Source organism: Fulmarus glacialis, unplaced genomic scaffold, assembly GCF_000690835.1.
Source record: "Fulmarus glacialis isolate BGI_N327 unplaced genomic scaffold, ASM69083v1 scaffold2521, whole genome shotgun sequence".
In the NCBI taxonomy this organism is placed as follows: Eukaryota; Metazoa; Chordata; class Aves; order Procellariiformes; family Procellariidae; genus Fulmarus; species Fulmarus glacialis.
In genome coordinates, this window is record NW_009190717.1 from 49,931 (window position 1) to 73,712 (window position 23,782).

General features: G+C 40.3%; 1 protein-coding gene across 1 annotated transcript in view; it reads right to left on the reverse strand.

Annotated features, from left to right (window-relative positions):
• CLUAP1 (clusterin associated protein 1) overlaps positions 1-23,782 on the reverse strand; it is a 71,493-nt gene that overhangs the window by 31,222 nt on the left and 16,489 nt on the right. Inside the window, exons 5-7 of the mRNA XM_009586225.1 lie at positions 18,233-18,316; positions 16,010-16,143; positions 14,670-14,811 (exon numbers count right to left, since the gene is read on the reverse strand). Coding sequence (XP_009584520.1) covers positions 14,670-14,811; positions 16,010-16,143; positions 18,233-18,316 — 360 coding nt within the window. The remainder of the gene's footprint in view (positions 1-14,669; positions 14,812-16,009; positions 16,144-18,232; positions 18,317-23,782) is intronic.

Genomic DNA, 23,782 nt, shown 5'->3' on the forward strand with positions numbered 1-23,782 from the left:
ACATGGTTACCCCTAAGTAGAAAGAAAAGGAAAAGGAATGGGGAAAACAGGAAGGGGATAAGTATGAAAGAACAACAGGACAACAACAGGAGCTTGCTGACTTTTTTTTGTTCGAATGCTAACATTTCAGTTTTTGCCTAAGCTATTTCTTGTGTTCTCAGACATCCTCCCAATCCCAAAAATCTCTCTAGACATCTCTCTCTATGTATAACCTTTTCATTTTAGTAAGGGAAAACAGTGTTTCCTCTGGTTTTTTTTTTTTCCTAGTGATTTGCTAGAGAATAGTGGTAATCCTACTGCTCTGTAGTACACTTCAAGTGAACCAATTTGATGATGGATTGAATCGCCTCATCTTCACCTTGCCTATTAATCTCAGCAGCTGTTTCTTGCTTTGTTATAGAACAAAGCAACTGAGATTAGCTCTTGCTACACGCACACAATGGGATTTGTTTTTCATAATAGAGTGTTGCCACTCATTCAGCAGGGGTGAGATAGAAGGACGAGGAGAAATTGTGCGGTGCCCGAACAGAGAATGTGACAGTACTCTTAATAAGAGGAAGCCTGCTAGGTACAACAGAAAGGTACATGAACACAACATTGAGGTTGCACAGCTAAAGTTCATAATAGCATGGGGTGCCAACCTACCCGGAGCTGTTCTCTAAGAATTGAAGATGATGCTTTGTATCATGCTGAACTATGACTAAATACCTCACCTTAAATTCATGTCCAGTTTTATGATTTGAATTGGAACATGGCTATAGTTATGCTTGACTAAAAGTGACTGCAATGCTACAGGTTTTCTTACCTTTTTATTCTGTTGAGGAATGAAGACTATGGGAGAGAGATAAGACCCATGTGAAAAGTGGGGCAGAAGAATCTTTACCGACAGACTTGCTAACCTACGGGTTAGCTGCAAATGAGGTCTGTCAGGGAATGATGATGATGACAGCATGACAAGAAGTGGGGGCACTGTGAACAGTGAAGGGGAGTCTCTGGTACGTTCCTTGTGAAGGCATCACAAGCGGGAGCCCATCCCAAGTGCCTGTGCACAAGTACATGCATCATAGGAAACAAAACAGGAGGAATTAGAAGGTGCATAGGTGAATAACCTTGATCCCACCAGGATTACAGAAATGTGGTGAGACAGTCTCCATGTTTGGAGGGTTGCACTAGATGGATATAGGCACTCTAGGAAGAACAGGCTGGGAGGCGAGAAGGATGGGCTGCTCCCTCTGCAAAGGAGCAGCCTGAATGCGCTGAACATTGCCTTGTGATAGGTGATGAGCCCTTTGAGAGTTTATGGTTAAGGATCAGAGGACAAACTGCTGACCTAAAACAACACAGGTCATGCTGCATAAACTAATATTAATTTTAACCTTGAACTTTTAAATGCTTATTGTTAGCAAATCATCTCACTTCAGTAAAAAAACAAAACCAAAAGTCACAGCTGGCAGTATTACCAGAGGGGTCCTTTGGTTTCCCATCTCTTGTCTATAGTCATTTGACCAGGACTTTCGTTCTCCTACAAAAGTTACCAAAACTGAAAACTAAAAAATTCCTTTCCATATCACACAATGTTGCACTCGGCAAATAGTGTAGAGCCACAGTGAAGGTGGCTTACAGACGCTTAGAGCCAGCAATAAAGCAGGACCCTGGCCTTCTGGCACAGAGAAAAGGTTTTGCATCTAGAGGTTATTCTTCTTTGACTGATGATGCCACCTCAGTAATTATGAAGTGCTATCACTGTGATAGAGCTTTCTGATGAATACAGGAGCAGCAACATCCCCTGCCCCCCGATATTAAATAAAGTACAGTGCTTTGGAGAATGTGGTCTCAAACAAACGAGCCACTGCTCCAAATAGAGAGTTCTGCACCAGAAAAGAAAATGTGAACTTCTAGCAGATTCTTTGGATCCCTCATCAAGGTTCATACTAATAAATACTTAGCTTTTATAGACATTTATACATCTTTACTGTTTTGGCCTGAGGAGCATCTGAAAGCCATCACCACCGGCCATTTAAACTTTTTTAGAGGTCGTCCTTCCAGCGGATGAGCACACATTGAATGAATTGAAAATCATCAGCCCTTATTATAAGACCATCTGTCTCCTCCTTATTCTCATTATTCCCATCTTCTCCCTCACTTTCATGTGCTGAAACAGTCATCGTTTCTCATCGTTAATAGTAATTTTACAGCAATCATTTCTACTGAAACACATATAAAGCATACTTGAGAGTATTTTATACACTTAACTGATACTCACCAGAAATTCACCAACTGTTATCATAATACTGGCACTGCCAATGTTGGTGGAAAGGGATAGGGATTAATTTCTGCTGTAGTGTCATTATTTCACATTATTAATTTGATTCATTGTCCTTCTTCAGATAAAGTTTTTTATCCTGAAACTTCTCTTCTGTCCCAGTTAGCCATTACCTGTCACTGATGTATCTATCTAGAATCAAATTCTATTGAAAACCAGCAAATCTTATGCTACTTTACAAAATGACTCCGTCTTTCTAGGTTATTCTTCTCCCATGTTAAACCCTGCTAACCTTGCATTTTGCTGCTTCTTGCGGGAGAAGTGTTCACTGAAGAGTACTGTAATAGATAGAGTAAAAGTACTTCAATAAAGGGGACAGAAGAGTATTTAGTCATTCAAGCTGACAGAATAGCACTTATCCAAGTGAAACACCAAGTCCGACTTAGTAGGCTCAGTAGAAGGAGACCAAAGAGCATTCATGTTGGTCCGTTCACAGTACACAGGTGCCGCAGGACGTAGCATATCTCCCCCAATAAATTCTGACACACCAATTCCAGTGATCACATTTATCAAAATAAACAATCAGATCTGTTAGATCACTACTGAAGTGCACTTTCATCAACAAAAGTCACAAAAATACCTCAAAAGTTTCTTGAAAGGTTTATCTTTTCAAGGAAATACATGTTAATTAACTGAACTTCATTCACGCTATCATGAAAATTAGGAAAAAAGCTAAAATGTTTTCTAATGTACATGAAATGTATCATAAAGGAAAGCTATCACAGTAAAAAAATCTAGCATGGGCTCTTACAATGACTTTGTTTTGAGGAAAAATCTTTAGGAAGGTAAACTGCTATCAGGGATCTGTGGGAAAGAGGAGCAAAGAACAGGGTGCCCATCTGAGCCTTTGCATGGGGTCACCAGAAGGCAGAGACAGGAAAAGATGCCTATGGATCTCATGGCCTAGGATACCTACACCAATTCTATTCTAACATAGCAGTTCCTAATGATACCATGCTCAGGCTACATGAAGCCAAACAGTGAAGTGTATTAAAAAAACCACACTTAAAGTAACAGGATGCAACACAATCCACAGCAAGTATTTTAAAATTAGATTGGTTTAACATTTCTCACATACACTTCTTCTGAAAGCTTCCATAATTACTTAGCAAGTTCTGACTTCAGTACGTCCAGCTCAAACACTGCAATAACCACTTTTTGCAGAACAGATAAATTGGAGTTGGAAGTGAACGGCACATTTCATAACCTGAAGTTGAGAGGTAGCGTCTTGAGACTTAAGGCAGATCAATTACTGTTCCTCTTGAATAAGCAGGCTGCGCATGAAGGTCTCGCCTAGACATTAATACCTTCCCTTTGGGAACTCAAAAGGAAGGGACTACACAGAAAGAGCAAATGAGCTCAGGGGGACGAATTCCAACTAGGGTGCCACATTCATACCTGCTTTGTATGAGCTCTCTTTGCTTCTCTCTACAGCTCTCCCCTCTTATCCTCATAAAGTAAATAAGCAATTCTCCCAGTGGCATGTTTCTTGAGCAACTTTTGATGCAACATAAAAGCCTTCTGCACATGTTACTCCACTTTTTTCTGCCTACACATTACATGTTTTCCATTAGAACGGTCAAACAGTGAACACCTTGCCCAAAGAGGCTGTGCAGTCTCTGTCCTTGGAGGCTTACAAGACTGGACTGGATACAGTCTTGAGCAAAGTGGTCTGATGCCATAGCTGACCTTGCTTTGAACAGAATTAATCTGTGAATCAGTGACCAAGAAAGCAGGTTTAAAAGTTTTTTAGCTACGACTGGTTTTCTATTAAAAAACCCCCAACAAACCCAATCCAAAACTTTTCACCTCAAATACTCCTCTGCACAGTTGTACTGTACTTGTTTGGGGCTATGTATTAGGATGCATGGCAATACAAGGAATTTGACATAAGCTACATGAAAGCTCCCAGAAAGGATACCAGTCCAGCTCTGTGCAACCTTACTCCCTTGTCCTGGTTCCGGCTGGGACAGAGTTAACTTTCTCCCCAGTAGCTTGGGGGGTGTGCTGTGTTTTGGGTTTGGTATGAAAGGAGCGTTGATGGCCCATTGATGCTTTGGCTGTTGCTGGGTGATGCTCGCACGGGGCGGGGGGAGCACAGCCGGGGTGGTGGACCCAGCTGGCCCATGGGTTATTCTATACCATGTGACATCATGCTCAGTATAAAAACCAGGTGTGTGGGGTGCTGGCCCCCCGTTCGTGACACGCGGTCGGTGGTCGGTGAGCAGTTGCATTGTGTATCGCCTGCTTTGTATATTCTGTTATTGTTGTTGTCCTCACTGTTACTATTACTGTTCTATTTTGTTTTATTTCAATTATTAAACTGTTTTATCTCAACCCGGGGGTTTTCCTCCTTGTGCTCTCCCGATTCTCTCCCCCATCCCACCGGAGGGGGGGCGGGGAGAGTGAGCGGCTGCGTGGGGTTAAACCACAACATCCCTTCATTATGAGCTCTGCCAGTTTTGGAGTCAACTCTGGCTCGGATGAGCTTGAGGCTTCAAATCTTCCTTTACTCCATGACCTTCCCCCCCATCTCTTGCTGACGCTCCGATGATTAGGATCCCTTCTTGCATGCACACATGCACCCTATTTTCATTAATTCCTGGGCCGGCCAGTTCTCCCCCACACCTATGTGTGCATTTTGCACAGTATGGATCACTTTTCAGATTGATGTAACTCTTCCCTTGACTATCTCCATTTATTCAACAATAATGGGAAAGAGGCACCATAAATATGGAGAAGCCTTCATGAAAACAGATGACATATATACCAAATGCTTCTGCTGAACTGCTTTTCCAACACTGCCCCTAGAGCACACTTTGCTGTGCCACCGACGAGAACCGTCTCATTATTCACATAAATTGGGCCATTTTGAAAGCGAGGAGTTTTGCGCTGTCATGATTCTCCAAAACAAGTACCAGCATAAATGCCTTTTTCAGTTGGCTAAAGCAGCATAGGGATCCTGCCTAAGTGTACATCTAGCATGTTTAGGCTAGGTTAAGGTTTTCCTTTTAGATTCAGCAAGATCCAGATTCAATAAAGCTGGCTAGAGGCTTGAAGTCAAAGGCCCCAAGAGGATGTAAGAAATACTCCTGAACCATCCAGGAACCACAGGTCAGAGCCAAGGGAGCAGAACATCAGCGGTAACACAGCACTGAGCACGCCGCTGAGGATTTATGTGACTGTCTACGACAGAGCATAGCTCAAGAGGATTGTGAAGAGACAGAAGACAAAAGGGTCGGTAAGGCACCAGCACAGATAGCAGCATGAGACTAGTCGAGATCACAGGCCTTTAAATCATCCCCAGAACTAAGAAAAAAAGAAGGGGAAAAAAAAAAAAGACCCAGACTAACATTTTCTGCCCAGAATTTTCCATGCTTTCATGCAAGTCAGCACTAACACTCAGGAATTCATTACTGCCTAAAATAACGTGACAGAGAATGGACTTCATCCTGTGAATCAAATGTATTCATCGTTAGATATAATGCAAGTTTACCATAACGACAACTCCTCTCCATTTTTCCTATTCGCTTTTGTGGAAGATATGAATTGTAATGACTCAATAACACCTCATTGAGCATTCCCTTCATGTATTAAATTTTTATTGTACCAAGCAATATTGGTTGGATGTGTGATTTATTTGAATTAATGTACAATTCTGTAATGTAAACCTGAGGTCAGTTTGCAGTGTCTGAAGAAATTATCATCCAAATTAATATTGATTGGAAGTTAGTAGTCAAAGCTGTGTCTTGTTTACCACCATAAAGTAGTCACTGTCACATCATCGCTAGAATCTAACATTAGAATTATCCTCTCTGTATGTCACAGGTAGCAGAAACCCTTAAGTGTTCGAAGGGGAGTCAGGATTATTCGCTCTTTTCAAGGAGAGCGTTTATTATATTAAAGAGTAGTTGTTCTTGGTGAACTTGATGGTTCCAGGAATTGATAACGGAATCTGCTGCCTTCCATCTTGAGGTCAATTAGCTCCAATACAGCCCATGTTTCTTATAGCAGAGAATCTCTTCTACAGGTGGCAGACACACACTTCAGGTTTTTTTCTTATTTCCCACCAGTGAGGTCCCAAATTAAGAGACAGCACCAGCAAGCCTCTCTCTAACAGTCTTGCTAGAGCCCTAGCACAGGAATTAGAGACCTGTTTTTTACGATTTCTCCAGCTTGAAAACATTTGCACTCCTAGTTCCTGCTCACCAGGACCGCGCTCTAGCGACTAGCTTAGAAGACCGGGATAAAACGATTTTTAAATATCTCATTGTGGTAGATTAGAGAAGAAGAAAGTAAAGGTGACTAATGATGCAGACAAATCTCTCTCTTAAAAGGGAATGGCAAGCACCGTTTCTAGGACTGTTCACATGCATCAGGCTATGATTCTTTAATACAAAACGAGTAGGTAATACTCGCTGGGCAACCAACGATCTACAACAACGTCAGGTTTCACCTTACACATCCTTCTTCTCTAGTTTCAATAATTCTGTGTTCTTCCCCACATAATCAGCTTAAGTAATAGGGATGCAGGATAGCTTCATTCCAGCCTACTCTACAGAATAAGAAACAGGAGCTGTTGGCTTAAAAATCCTTGTGGTTGAGGAGGAACTGAGATGTAGGATGAACTCCTTGTTTCTTGTAAAAAGACGGCCACCACCAGGTACTTAAAGTGAATGCAGCACTGCCAAAGTGAGTTAGACCCTGCTTAACAGGTTAGGCTCTGATCAAGTCAGGTTTCTCATCAGTCCTCTCAAAGATGCAACAAAGCTTGAGTAGGAAACAAGCATATAGCTCTCCAGGCCAACAGATTTTTAAAAAGCAGGCTCTCAGAGAGTCTAGTGGGCTAAAATGGAGGTTCCCATTGATTTCAGGACTACCTTGTGCTCAAAATAAGCCCGAATGAGAATGTAAATGGAATTCTAGCAAAACAAATATGACCCATAGTCCCTGGGCAGAAAGGTGTACTGTTTGCCCTAGGATTTCTTACTTTCCTTAGTCCTGATGTTTGACCCTGCTGCAATGCTTCTGAAATGGTATGGCTCACAATTTGGCCCACTGGTATCTCAATATCAGAACCATCTTCAAAGAATCCTGACAGTATTCTGGAGCTCTCAGAGGAGAAGGCAATGACTGCGCAAGGTGCAGTAACTCACACTGCCAGCCCTGCGTTAGGTGGGTGGTGCACAAGGGTTCTGCCAAAACAGCTATCCTAGAGGTCTACTGTTCATACGTACATAGTGTTTTATTTTCATATGTTTCACAGAATTGAACTAGAAATTGTTTCTACACAGCTAGAAAACTGAAGACTATTATACTATTTAACATTTAAAAATCAAACCTTATGGTTTTTCACATTATGAGATTACACATGCTTGGGCAAATCAAAATGCTAGTCTCACAGCTGCTTTTCTCTGCTGCTAAGTACCTTGTGCAGTAGAAGAGCATAAACCTCCTAAATTTCACATACCTCATTTTAACATTACCTACTTACGTCATTTGGTGCAAATCACTTGCAAAACATCAGTCCCAAAATAAGAGTTATTTTAATTTGTTTTCTTTCAACCAATTCCTTAGTTTTTAATCACCTAGTAAAAGGTTTCTCTTAATGATTTTTACGTGTTGATTTCTGGGGGGAAAAACCCAAACCTGATCTGCTTGACCAGTGTTGCTTCAAGTGATCTGATTGTCTCCTACTTTGAGTGAATTTCAAGCTAGGTTTCTGTTACATAATTCACACATCTAAAGTACTTGTGAATATTCAAAAACATAATGCAGGCCGACAGGAAAGGTAGAAAGACCGTAATATGAACAATCCACTTATTCTATCTTCTTACCAAATAAAACTGGATAAAGAGAATACTTAAACCCTAAAAGGCAGTACATTCAGAATGCCTTAAATAGACACTGTTTTCATGCAGTGTTTCTTCTGGAGTGGAGTCACTGCAGAAGAAATTCAGTGAGACAACTTAAGAACTGAAAGTATGACAGATCAGAAACTCTCTTATCTCTGTTCATGAAAATCATTCATGGATTTCCAAGCTACACTATCAATGAGAGCCATTACATCTCATACTTCACAGAAGCAATTGCTGGCAAGACAGAGAAACTCACCCTGACTTAATACACTGCAAAACTTAGTTGATACTCTCCCTGTGTTCCTTTCCCAACTGCAGAGAATTTCATATATAACAGAATTAGCACAGTTTTACAACAGCAGCAAGAAAGAACTGGACTGAGTAGCCTGTGTAGGGGGTTCATATCTAGGCATAGCAACAAGCCCTGACACGCAAGGAACCTCTTTTACCTCTTCTGCTAAGGAGTTCGTGGGTTGCTGAAGGCAGAATATGGATGTTTCCATTGGTCAGAAAAACTTACAAGTGATGATTAGAGTTTTAATCAATTCTTGTTTGAGCTCTAGGTCTGTGAAAAAATAAGTTCTAGAGTCTGTCAGACATGAAGAACTCGAAGCTGTGAGTCAAATGAGCCCAAATTTGGGATCCTAAGGCAAGCTTGTTCACCCATCTGGCATTTCAGATGTCAAGATAATCTTGACAAATGCGTGGATCTTTGAGCACTGAGCTGATGGATCTGATTGAGATCAATTGAGCTGATCGCAATTGTCTTCATTTCCCAAAAAGTTTTCCTACAGCTTTTAACGGGAGACAGGAGCAGGTATGCACACAACTTCTTCAGGGCACTTAGAGGTACCTTTGAGAGTCTAGATCTAGTTGCCATGGTATTGGTAGGGGATTGCAGACTTTTGTTTCATTGGAATGAATGCACACAGCAACACTTCCATCTTTTCTAACATGCTCTTCACGCGCCCTCCCACCTTTTCTCTTTCTCCATCTTCTCCTTTTGTGTGACCATCATTTCTGAGGCCAGCAATTTCCTCTGTCCTTTTCTCCTATGCTCCATTGCCCCTACTCTCTCCCTGTGCATTCCCTTCCTCCTCCTCTATTTTTTTCCACATTTCTCCATTACAGGATTTGTGTGTCTCAGTGCACCAATACTGTCATACTTGTACACTGGAATAAATGCCAAAATAAAAGCAATCAACAATTAAGATGCCTGTGCTTACTTTTACATCTGACATTCAATATAATTCAGCAACACTGGACCAGGAGTGCTCTCCTGGTACCTATAAAAATGTTACCAAATAGTCATAATTCAAATGTACATTAGCTAGAAGATTAAAGACTATAACCAACCGCTTTTCGTATTAACCTTCTGTCTGGCTATTTCAGTAAGCAGACATCGCAAAGGGAATGTCTAGATTTGATATTTCAAATGGGATTGCTCAATGCAAAAAGACATGAAAAGCAGCAGAACCAAGGAGTATCTCAGAGTGCACCAGAACTCAGATATCCCTATTATATGCATATTCAGAATAAAGCATCCGCTTCTGGTATGGAGCTGTGATTAAAAAAACCATTAGTTTAATGAAGAGGGGATTTTATTTGGGGAGGGTGGGTTGCAAAGGGAAAGTCACAATATAGTCTGTTTATTTGGCTTTTCCCTGCTTAATCATGATGGACTGCTTACTGATAGTAATATCATAATGATGAAAAGAAAAATGGTTTAAGCAATCCCGAACCAAAGATCAAGACTGAGTGGCTTAGAACATCCTCTTCCACGTGTCCACCACTTCATGGTATTCCTTAGTCAAGATTTCACAGCACCAGCACAAAAGCACCCTTAAAACACCTTAGGAGAAAGTAGCTGAAGAAGAAAGTACTTCAGGGATGTCCTCTGAGAAACGCAAGAAAGAATAAGCATATTCTGTCTAGAGAAAAGGCAAATGCTAAAGGATATTATCAAGTTATTCTGGCATTACACAAGCTAGTTTCAGAAACGCCTTTTTGAACTGTATTAGTCTGTGTTGTCCTTTAAAAGAGACGTGTTCATTTATAGTCCACAGAAAATTTCAGCCCCTAAATCTGAAAACCCCTGAAGCTTTGATTTTTAGAGCAGCCAAAGTTCTAACAGCTTTCATGTCTAAGCATCAGAAACAATTTCACCTTAAAAACAGGATAAAAATTAATGAAGTGTGCTGAATCTTTTTACAAAATAGAAAAATAAGAACAAATCTTTGAGGAGACATGGCACATAAATCCCTGCTTCTGCACAGAAATGCAAGAAGATGGATTAATTCCACGAGCAGCACAAGAGAACAGAAACAGAATAAAAGAGGTGGCTGAACGTGAAAAAAGGCTAAGGAAACTGCAAAGACAAAAGACCTGATTTAAATTCCTCGGATCCAATAATAAGTAGTGCATGACAGTTTGTCAATAGTGTGAGAAACTCACTCAAAGGAAGAGTCATGTGAGGACTTCTGACATCTCCACAAATGAGAGTTGATAACAGACAAAGAATTTCGTATTTTTCATACATTTCAAAGGGCTTCCACATCAAACGGGCAGGTGCTCTGCAGGTGGTAATTTCATCATCAATTAACTGTTCACTTCTGGCAATTCATTCGGTTCAGACTCAACATCGACCCTTTAAGTTTCTTTTAACAGAGAGAGTTTTCTCAGTCCAGTGCCTGGCAGGAGACTCCCGCCGATTGCTCTCCAACCATCGCTCTGTATTATTACGGACACCGGGAGGCAAAGGGAACGGGAAGCTCAAGACAACAACAGGTGCTACAGAGCGCTCCTCTCCATGCAACTGTACACCTACCACCTGAAAGAACAAACCAAAAAAATCCACACATACAACCAGCACTGCAGTCTGGAGAGGCTGGAGTGCTTCAACTGGTCAATGTCACTTAATTAAAATGGTGTGCTTGGGTACAATCTTTAAATCACTTTTCTAATTAGGAAATGCACTCTGGCCCAGGTCATTAGCTGTGCAACGTCAGCAGGGTACCAAAACAGCTTTGAGTCTAAGTGCACTAGAGATTAGTCTCATTATTCAGCAACAGTCTCTCAATCAGAACAAAAATTCCTCCTAAAATCATGCGCCTAGTCAAGGAAAGGGGTCCAGGAATCAGTCCTCAGTAGTGAACAGCACATGGAGTGCTGGATTAATCTAATTAAATTGCTGTTGCTTTTTTCTGGCAGGCTAACAAAATACACAGTGATGATAAAAGAATTGACTCTCACTTCTACTACAGAAGATAATTAAGATTTATGTGGTGGAACAAAAGACAAATCAGGGTTGAAAAACAAATCAACATGATTTTCAGTGGTTTTTGACAGTTGGAGAGAATGTGTATTAAAATGGATTAAATCTAATTATCCTCATTACTTTTTCCTCTGTTGATTCTGAAAATGACACGAGATGATAAACTTTAGGACCACATGCAGCATCATTTTGGAGCAAACTGCTTTTTTTTCAAGCATGTAATAAACGACCCACAGTTTTGCTTCACCAACAAGTAGCCAAAGGCGATGAAACAGCACCTGAAAAGCAGATCAAGACTGACAGAAGAAGTGAGAGAAATACCCTGGTGTTCCAGGTTGGCAAGAGACTAATCTGAAACGGATTAAAGAGTGCGCCATTTTTAAAAAATAAAAAAATAAAGAAGTTCCCCCACTGGTTTGGAAATAGGAGTGCACAAGCAAGTCTCTTCGTTTAGTTGGGACCCAGATTGTTCATCCTCTTTCAGTTACCAAGTCTTGAAGCCTGATTTTGAGCACTGACATCTCATAATGACTTCAAATAATAGTTCGGACTCCAGCCCTCCTGAAAATCTGGCTATAAAAGAGACACATGCATAGTCTCCTCTTCTACCAAAGCAACAGCTTCTTCAACAAAGCAATCATGGCTGCTTGAGGCACTGTATTGCTGCTCACAAAGAGATGGTTTGAGTCTCATCCTTTAAATATTCAAACTGTTTTTAGATACTCCAATTTTCTGTTCTTGATCCCCATGCTCCTCTCTCCAGTTTTGAAGAACAACTCTCAAATGTACCTTTTTTCCCCCTTTTTATTTTGGTCTTCCCAAAAACACCCTAGTGAAAAGATTTAACAGACTAATATATAGGAAGTGAAATGAAATAATCTCAGGCTACTTTCAGGGTTAAGCTCAAGCTATAGAACTAGACTTTTCAGGTAAACTTCATGCTGGTTTAAGCTAACACAATGTATTTAACAGATACAGGCTTCAGCACAAGTAACTTGATCACTTGAGGTCATAGTTAGAGACACCCAAGTACAGACCACCAGGCATGGCAAGAACACATTCCAAATGCAGAAGACCTGATGGCATTTTGCTTTTAGCATAAAACACTTCTTAAAGAGGTTTCCAGTTCTTATGCCTGCTAATGCATACTGCATATAACAAGTGATAGAAGTGTGCAGAGAAAAACCACATCTTTTTGTCACAAGCTTTTATACTCTTTAATTCTGCACAATGCTGAAGCACTATTACCTGCCTACCCTAGTAAATGAAAAACCAAACCATATGGGTAGATTTCCGGGTGTCTCAGAGAAAGAAGAAGAAAAACGAAAATAAAAAGTGCTCTCTATATTCTAAGCACGGGCACAGCCTGAATGACAAAGGCTTTTTCTTTGTCTTATTATCTTTTAACAAAAGTCCCCTGAAGAGCTGTACGCCAACTCATTATTAACTTCTGTGCATGAATTTATAAACAGTTTCAGGTAGATCGGTTCAAAACATTTCTGCTTTTGGTATTAAGTTTCCATGGCGTTTGAACAGAAGGGAAAAATCAGATTTTAGGCTTCGTTGCGAGATTGTGATTTAATTGAGGACTTTTTTTGTTGGCCAAAGATATGGGGAAGAACTAGAACATTATAAAACAAGACACATGAAAATACCAAGCTGACTACAGATTAGAAATATGTGAAATAACATCTACAGAGACAGTGCTTATAAAAAGGGAGGTTAATGGGAAATTGGTTCACAATGATTAACAAGTTGTCAAATGCCCATGTTATCTTTTAAAAGACAGATTATTTTATCCCTCAAGCAAATAATGCAGCAAAATACTTGAGACTTCTCAACAGAATACAGCATGCTTTTTCCTACGTCCAAAAGGTGATGGAAATTACCATATTTTCTCCAGACTGCAGAATGGCCTGAAGCCTGGTTATGAAGCCCCTTGTACATTGTACTGTGCGGCTTAGACACACAGGAAGAGAGTGCAGGTGATCATCAAAGGGGAGGCTTCTCGGCACAATCAGTTCTATAGAACGGCAAGGCCCTCTAAAAAGATATCTCACAGATGCAAGAGAGACAGATTATAGGAGGAGGGGAACTACAAAGTTACTGAGCCTTATTTGCAGCCTAAGCACAGGTCACAAAATTTTACTATAACTAAATACAGGTATGAATTCTTTAAAGGAGAAGACTAAAAAACTTAGGGTCAAACTACTTTGTTTTCACATCAGTAGACACATACAGACATGGCAAAAGCAAAACATGCAGTCATAGCCAGATAGAAGGAACATTATGCACAGCTCTTCCATATTTCTGCCAGGAACAAGAGTAAATTGTGTTGACAAAATAAAACATGATCTGCATATGAAAGATAGATGATCCAGAAAGAGGAAGCACTGGTTACTCAAGGTACAGCACGCCCACCAGTATTAAAGTCCAAGGGGAGACTATTCACTTAAACACGTTTTCAGCAAAGAACAGAAGATACACTGGGTAATGACTGGGAGAAGGATGAAAAGCCAAACAAGAAAAATATGAAGCTACAGGAAGCTGAATGAAAGGTCGGATGAAAGTGTTGCAGTCCAATAAACACCCAAAGAAAAGTATGGCGCAAGATGAGTTACAGATGCAGATTATACAGCAGGATACAAAACAGAGAATCGCACTAAACTGATACAATTCAGCAAGTCAACAGAAAATAGAATTTCTGCCAAACAAAACTGAACTCTATGTGAGAGGGGATTCCAACATATCTGATCTTTTCACTGATACTCTTTGCTGTTTTCACTGAAGAGGACGACTATGAGGAAATTGAAGGGCCTGGTGCTGAGAAACCCTTATACATCAGTTGTTGGCAGATGATAAAAATAAGCACCTAATAACTCTTAGCACATACATTGTATGTAGCAAAAGGAAGATTAGAAATGCTGAAAACATTCTTCATGAACAAAAACCATCAACTGAAAACGAGTCAGGGGGAGTCAGAGACTGGAAAGGGACATCACTACACTGGTTTACTTCACTAACTCAAAAAATAAAGCTGTATTATCCAAGAGCAGTCACACTTACTGGATTGTCAGTAAACTGTCAGTCACTCAGAGCTGGCTCTACAACTAGTAATGCGCTGCTTTGACAAAGGGGTATTAAAACATTTTCTGTTATAAAGCCAAGAACTACAGGATATAAAGTCTTGCTGAGCATTTCTAAGCTGTCTTACCTCAAACATCTCTTGCTCTGTCCGTCGATGATCATCCAGGAGCTGCTCCATGTAGGTCAGATTACGGAATTTTTCTAGATAACTACTGTATTGTTTCTGCAGTTGCTCCTCAATCTTCTCATACTCATCCATAAAAGCAGGACTGGAGAGAACAAGCACGAACTACTCAGTGAAATACTGACCTGTACATGCCGAATTCTGAAATGAGCATTTTTGGGTTTGCAGCTACCTTTCCATGTCTACTAAACCAATCTAAAAGGACCTTTTATTTTTAAGGTTCCACACTACTTCAGAGACTAAAAGCATAAGACAAAAAAACCCACTAACCTATCCTGCAAAAATTATATATAGCAAAGGACAGGGTTTTGCGTACCCGCTACCATTCCCTTCCAAACAGGCAGATAGGCAGCATTTTGGCCCCTCTGGCAGACAAATCTAAGTCAATTATCCTGCTGTTCCATGACTCCAGAAAACTAGCTTGTAGCATGGCTGGTAAGTCACCTACCTTGCTGGAGACTTATTCGCTACAAAACCGTGCTGTGTTGTTACAAGCATAACTAGACTTGACACCAATAGATGATGATGTCCTTATATTACAGAGCCAACTGTTGCGTCCCGAAGAACACTACTGCTGTTTGACGCTTCACATCTACCCAATACACTTCCTTCAGAGTGTTACTGATCCAAACATGTATATGAATCAATGTCACTCCTTCCACCACTCATTTTTCTAATATTTCCTTTTTTTTTTTCCTATGAGGTCAAAAATAGAGCATGATCTTGTAGACTGTATAAACCTGCAGTTTAATTAAGGGCAAGAAATCAACCCAAGCTGTGAATCCAAACATCTTGATTTTACGGCAGGCTGTATCACTGCCTAGAGGAACCGATCCTAACAAGAGATGCACAATGAACTTTTTTATTGGGAGTTGAGAATGCTAGAAGCCTCAGGGAACAGAGGGAATGTTTGCACCAGTTGCCATTTTCAGGAGAACTACCTGACACCATCTATGTTTAATGACAACGGAGAAGAAAAGACATGCTACCCGACCATTTTGTACAGCTCAAGCGGCAATTAAGCAACCCCACCAAATAATATTCTGGGCACTTTTAACAGCCCTGGAATTCTGATTTCAAATACATGGTAATGGAAAAATGAACAATTACAATCCAGACTGGGCATTTCTAGAGAAGAGAATCTCTCTCTTCCACAGGCCATCATCTCAGTCTCATTACAGACTTCACTCCTTGCTGCTCTAAGCATTAACAATGCCATGCAATGTTCCATCATTTACGCTAACACTCATTTATGCAGTGGATAATCAGTTCATAATCTTTACCGAACACTTTGTAGAGTCTGTAGCCTCTTCTGGCTTCTTTCCAGTTCCAATTTTCGTTTTTCAATCTTGGCTTCCAAATTGGCTTCATCCAAAGCCACATTATTCAACATGTCTTTAGTCTTTTGGACTTGTTCCTAAAAGAGAAGGATGGTGAAGCATGGCTTGCACTGGATAATTAGAATTATCTTTCAGATGCTGACCATTCTTCTGCATAATCTCACATCTCAGGTTATCAAATAACTTTATAACAGTGAGCTAGAACATAAACTAGCCAGGCCAGGCCAATGAAAGTTAAAAAGTTCTTTGTGGCCAGGATAATGAACTAACTGGATATTTACAAGTTTAAAATACCTGAATTTTTTTCCAGACATTCTTAAAGAAGAAAAAAAACCCACAACTGGCCCTGGGCTTTAACTTTATTTTTCCTTTTCACTGAAAAAGCAGTAACAGATAGGAAGAAAAGAAGCCTCCTCAGAAAAATCTGACAGGATACATAAAGACATCTCTCGACGTGTAAGTATCTGAATAAACACAGGTGAGAAATGCATTTATTTCTTGGTACCATTTTACAGAATTTTTAGGCTTCCATCAAATTTTTTTTTTTCTTCAAGATAAAGGTCACTTTTATAAAGAACTTGCTCTATCTGAACATCTTAATCCTTTTCTAAGTCTGGCTTTATCCATCTTTTCAAAATCTGGGAAGCATCCCAAACATTACAACACGTGCTACAGGAATCAGGAGGGGGAAGTGGGAATATTCCAGCTTATTAAAATGAGCTGAGTACATTCAGTGCTCAGGAAACCATGAGCATCTTCTGAGTGAGAGAGAGAGTTTAGACTTCACACTTGCTGAAATTCCAGCAGTAACTGTTAGGTGCTGCTCAGCTGTAATAGGTCATTTCATTAACTGGTCCAGAACTAAACCAGCTGAGCTACGTGTTATTGATGTTTCCCAAGAATCCAATTGCTCTACTATGCTGCTGTTAGTTTATTAGTACTTCTGCCTAGAATAGCAATGCATATTATCAACATTCAGAACGCATATAGACTGCAGGTAGGAGCAGAAACATAAAGAAAGATCACCTGGAGTATCTATTGATTATGCATTGGCTGTTTAAATCTCGAACTCCACTTCTTGTAATTATACAATTGGATTGGATACAGTTTGCAGTTAAATAACTTATAGTAATGACTAGGATTTAATTAACTACCGTACTTGCACAGTGGCTGTGAGTGCAGCTAATGGTTCAGAAATACAGGAACCCAAATGCTGGAGCAAGGACAGTATTGCCAAGACAAAAGGCCCTCTGAAATGAGAACCATAACCATGCACTGGCATGGCACTAATTAGCACAGTGCCAGTCCTTCTCACCCCTTGGCTGGTTCAGCCATCCTGCTTCCAGAGCCCAAGTTCACAGCTCTTGAGATACCAGCATATTTTGAGTTACCAAGTACACCCCTTGCAGCCCTGACTCTGCAAAGTTTACACAGCTTAGACAATGTAGGTGGGATGTAGATTTCTGTGCTGATTTAGGGAATTTTTATCCCTCCTGTAGAGCTTCTGGGGCTACCACTGAGCTCCTAACAGAGGCACGGAATATGACTAAAATGTGTTTTCTCCCAAGAGAGAAGCCAAGGGAGGCCAAGTGCAGTTCTTTGATGCATCAACTGGAGGAATGTTTCTGCATATTGAACCAACAGAGTTGTACAGTTAAACAGTCTGACAGCAGAGCGGGTCTTAACATGTTCTCCTAGGTGCTGCTGCTAACATCACTTACCCTTTCTGCTGCAGGCTGTGATTTCTGACTGCCAGCTTACAACCATTACTGTGCCGACACTTCATTCACTCTGCCAGGAAAGCTATCAGCTTCAATTAACATGCTTGTTCAATTTGAACACAACAGATTTCCTAAATAAACCCTAAGGATCATCAGTGACCGTATTCATTACCATGACACAAGGAGTCATCACAGACTGATCTCTGCCTTAATGAACTTCTGTTCACACATCTGATGGTACCTAAAGACCAAAGTCTGCATTAGCCATTAACCGAAGTTCAACATTAGCTATTGACTAACCAGGTACAGCACTACTTGGTCCAGTCAGATGAAGGTGATGTGTGCTTTGGCACTCTTAACCCTAGGCTGTTGATAAAAAGAGCTATGTCCTTCTTGCAGGAGAGGAATGATAATTTTGCAAATAAATAAGTATCATTTTGCTTACCAGAACACAGTCAATGGCAATTTTCATCATCTTCTCAGCCTCATTTATCTCCAAAGGTCTGGCAATAGATTCTGTTCTTGCTTCCTATGAAATAAACACACACCAATATATTTAAACACTACACAAAGGAACTAATATATGCAGAACTGAGGACAGTCAAGCAGCAATGATATGATCATCTGCATAATAAATGGGGTAGGATTTAGTATTTATTCACCAAGGCTCAGATGATTTAAAGAACAGGAGATGATGAAAAAGTCAGTTAAGTGAGGCTGAGATTAACACTGAGCAATTAAGGTATCTTTTCAAAACAAGATAAATGCTACTGTCTGAACTGCAAGTATTCTTGAATGCAGATTTTTGGAAACTGCACTGATTATTACATGTCGAGCAAGGTATGCAACACAGCACAGAAGATTTCATCATCTTTACAACATGACCCATGAAAACAATAGTGTAGGTAGATGAGCACAGTGTCACAAGAATTGTGGAGCAGCAAGCACTATGAACCCATCTAACTCTGCCAGGCAGCTGGGACAGTCAGCAGGTGTCTCCTACACCCATATGAAAATCAGATGATGCAGATGTATGGGCTTCTCCAATTCTGATAACCAAGTGGTTCAGACTCCTCAAAAAAACCCCAGTGATCCTTGTTTAGATCCCAGAGGATGAAAAAACCTCTTCCACTCTCAGCAGTTTTGGGGACAGATGGGCTTAGGGGTATTCAGCGTGCACTTGCTTCTACGATGTCTTACAACACTGTAATTATATGAAAATTCTGGATTACTTGTTTGCTACTGGGAGGAGAGGAGGGAGATTTTTCCAGCTGAATGTCCTTAAAATCATCTTAAGTTGGCAAACCATTTGGTAACTGCTGGATAAAGATGGAAATAGCATCTCTCTAGAGAACATCTGACACGGAATCTAAAAATGCTTTATACACATTGCAACAGGCTGTACCCAGCCTACTACAAGATGAATTCTAGAAGCAGATACAATTACTTTGTCAAGTTACCATGCCAGACATGCCAGGTTGCATAGGCAAGTACCAGCAGAGGCAGCCTAGCTCCCTCCTCACCAACTCAAGTTCAGGGAGTTGCACAGTAAACCCAATCAGGGAGCTCACCCAGCCAAAAAATCAGCTTTTTGTGCTGAGCTTATTCCTCTGCTGGGTCAGCTTCCTGAACGAGCCTGCCACATGCTGCACGAAGGCTTTTTTTCTGGCACAAGAAAAGAAGTAGAAGAAATATTATGTTGGGGATAGTGACAGGAGCTATGTCTGTTAGTGGCAGTGACAGCTTACGCTGCCTAAAGCACTTGTGAACATTCCCCTGTCCACACAGAAATACAAGCTCCAAGCAGCAGAAAGTTAATTTGGATGAAAGTAAGATGCAAAGAGTCTGCACAATACATATTCCTGAATAACTCCACAGGTAGACACTTTTGGAGGGAGACTGAACAAGAATAATGTAGCTCAGTAGCTATTCTGAGAATATTATGCATTTAACAAGCTCAACAAAATGCCTCTTTATTTGCAAAGACTTTGCCTGAACTGAAATGGCAGCCAGGATCAGCCCGGTGGAGACACTGCCCTGCCAACTGTACTCGGTTCTTCTGATGGCAACAGTGAGATCTCTGCTACAGAGCGAACATATTTCAAACAAAATAGTTTATCACTCAGCAGGGGGAAGGAAATTATTTTCCTTCCCACTTTCAAAAGAGATAAAAGAAACAGCAAGGACCTTAGTTTTTAATTATAAACAATTCCTTTACCAATTTCCTTTCAGTAGCCTGGTAAAACACCCACAGAACATGGACAATTCACTGCAACGTGTGTTGGGTCACGGTAACTGATGGGTTTTAGATATACTTCTGAGGATCTGCCCTTTTAAGTTGGAATAATTTATACAAGTTTAATGTCTTTTCTTCTTCTACCTTCTCTCTGCTACCCATGGAAGTTTCACGTACAGATCACAGTCTTCATGCAGAAATCCACATAATTTTCTAGAACGAGGTTCAGTCCTACAGTCAAACCTGCTTGGAAAAATGTGTCAGGCCAATGAAGAGTAGTGTAAAAGTAGAAATTTGTATTTTCAGACTGTTGGAAAACTGGAAAAGGAGAAGGTCAGGGCAACTAACCTCTTTGCACCCCAACAGATCGAGAGGAGAATCCAAGTAGACCATTACAGCGGACCATCATATTAATATATAATGGAAATATATTTGAAAAATAAATATACGTTGTGGATATCAAAGCTGTTGACAAAATTTTAATAGATGTTTGTAACAGCTTCCCTGGGTATCTGTCACTGGGCTATTTCCTGTTATCCTATAAAACCTCTTAAAGAGAAAACTTATTTTTATTATCTCTTTTCAGGAAAGACCCTGCAACTGGCCATACAGAAGAGGATTAAAAGGAAGGCAGATCACATTATAAAAATAAATACCCTACAAAGATTATGAAGACATTAGGAAAACCATCTACTTTAAAATACCAGAGTTGGTCAATTTAAACATTGTTAAGCCATTAGCAAATTAAAGAAAATGAATTTAACAAAACCACTTTGACTATCTCTGACTCCCCACATAAGCAAATAAAGCACATTTTTCCTCCAGCCCAACTCATCCTCACTAGTATTTCTTACCCAATATAAAATATGCAGCAACACGACAACTGAGATTTTTAAAACCTGGCTTTACACAAAGGCTCTTCTGTTCATGATTAAATCTGTGGATACAAATAGGCTGTATACTTGAAGGCAAAACCAATTTTCTAAATCTGTCCAAATACCAGGTATTACATTGCTACTGGCTGTACTCACAATTCCTTGTGCTCAGAAAAAGTGTGCAAATGAAACTGAGCTGAAAAATATGGCCTCGTTCATTTTCTTTTAAAGTAATGTACTCTTTGCAATTAGGTGTACTAATGAGAATACACATTATAATACACAAGAGGTTTCCTTTAAATTAACCATTAAAAACAGAGTTCTCGGGAGAGATGAAAAATATAGAAAAAATTATGAAGGCAAGAGGAGGTAAAAAGCAGAACAATTTAGGACTATGCCTGGTAATTACAGCTTGAGAAAACAAATATACGCAAAAACAGAGAGGTATTCATGAATAAGTTGATTGTTTACCACTTACCAGTGCTTCCTGTTCAAAGTGTCCAAGAGCTCCCTGGCTATAGTTTTACATGATAAATACTAACTAAAAATCAGGGAAGCCAAGTGTAAAATTGTTTTTGATGAACTAAAGCTGACAATTATTAAAGAAAACACACGAAGGCACACAAGAGACACCATTTGCTGGCATTATTTATCCCCCCTGGTTGGACTAGTATTTGGTGCTGAATGGAAGGGCTGAGACTTTAATTCTTCAAGTTTTGAATCTCACTTTGGACAAAGCCAATTGGAAGTACTAACAAATTAGTTGGCTGGTTTAGACTTGAAAACTTTGTTTTCTTTGGAAATGAGAATTTCATTACAAAGTAATAAAGATTTCTAATTAAAGACTAGCTGACTGCCCAACCAAGCAGAACAGAGGACAGCCTGACAGGACGTTCCCCACAGGACATGGAAAGTTAGCACTGAAGCCGGCTCTGCCCAAATTGCACCAGTTTTGGCATCAAAAATGAAGATAAATTTCCTTAGAGCAAAACTGTACTGCAGTTATTTCAGGAAATAACACTGATCTTAAAGCCTTCAAAACTCCACCTGTCTAAAGAATTTACTTGTCTCAAATCTGCATCCCCACTGAGTGATGGTCCCTTGGGTCAAACACCAGCAAGGGAGAAGGCCACAGCAGATCTTCAGAGCAGAAGCCTGAGGTTCTGTCCACAGGAATCAGGTCAGCAGCCAGCCTTCTGGAAGAGGCAACGAGTTGCGGTTCTGGCTGTTTGCTGCAGCAACAGTGGAGAAGTCAGCCTGCCACAGGACTACAAGTTACCATTATTCTCACAACACTTAGGTTAGTGTCGCAGTACAGCTTCTTTCTGCCAAAGGATAACCAAGCAACTGATTCATCTAACCAGGAGTTCTACCCTGCTCAGCAAAAAAGAATCCTGTAGGATTACAAATACAGAGATAGTAACCTTATCAAACCCTCTTGCAGCTCCACTGCCAAACATCCAGCTAAACATAAAAAGGCTGGTTGAAATATAAAATGCAGTAAAGCAGCACAGGACTTGCCTTTCCCATCACTAAAGACCTGTTCCACAAAGCTCTGCAGCCTTAAGTTTCCTGGATGTGGAAACACATGGATCTCTCTGCCCCTCCAGGATAATTAGGGAATGCCTATCTTTTATTGAAAGTATAGTACCTTTTAGTGTACGTACACAATCTCCAAAGTACATGCTAATGTGCCGGTGACTCCATTGCCTGAACAAATGTGTCCACTGTCATCTTCCAGATATGCCCTAAGTCCTGTATTATATTTGCCAGCCCTCTTCAAATGTCTTGGACACCCTCAGACATCTGCAATTATACTAGATACCTATATTTAGGCACCCATATTGCAGATTTAAAAAGCACAGTATGGTTTTGTCATCTTCATGAATAAAAAAACCCAAACAAAACTCACCACCACCACCACCAAAAAAAAGAAACAAAAAAAAAAAACAGATAAAAGCTCCTGAAAGTTTGGATTTCTTCCCACTTGCTTGTCAAACATAAGACAAGAAATACTCTATACTGACAATTAAAATTGTTGAGAAGGTAAGACAAAACTCTCCAAAAGCGTCAAGAATTAGCAGTAAACACTACAGAGGGAACTGGTATGTTGTCAAATATTGTATGGGCTCTGCAAACCAAGTACTGGCAGAGGGTCAAGATACAGCTTCTAGCATCTTCTGACCTTAGCAGAAACTGCTAACAGCCAACAGCACTTTCTAGGTACTTTGTACCTTTCCGTGTGTGCAAGGTATTACAATCTGATTCAGAAGCCTTATATGAAGGATAATGTTTTAAGTCCATTCTGAAATCTAGAAGCACGTTCATGCTCAGTTGTAGCTTGGCTCATTTAGCTTAAATGTCAGACCTAGAATGGGAAGTAGCTGTACTACCGCTTGGCCTTCTACTGAAACCTGAAGAGCTTCCCTGAAAGTCAGTCAACTGTCAAGGTAGTAGCACTGATGCTAGCAGTTCTCTATATGTGGAAGTTCCTGCAAAGTGAATTAAGGTGCAAATTTTAAGTGCATTCGCTATTTTGCATTGTTTTGCTGAGCAAATATATTAATGTGCAAGAGGTAATCCATTCAACTTCATAGAATCATAGAATAGTTTGGGTTGGAAGGGACCGTTAAAGGTCATCTAGTCCAACCCCCCTGCCATGGGCAGGGACATCTCCAACTAGATCAGGCTGCTCACAGCCCCAGCCAACCCAACACTGAATGTTTCCAGGGATGGGGCATCTACCACCTCGCTGGGCAACCTGTGACAGTGTTTCACCACCCTCATCGTAAAAAAATTCTTCCTTATATCTAGTCTGAAACTTCATTACATTGTTTTTGATACTCCTGCCTCGCTGGGTGCTGCAGTGTTAATGTGGAACACT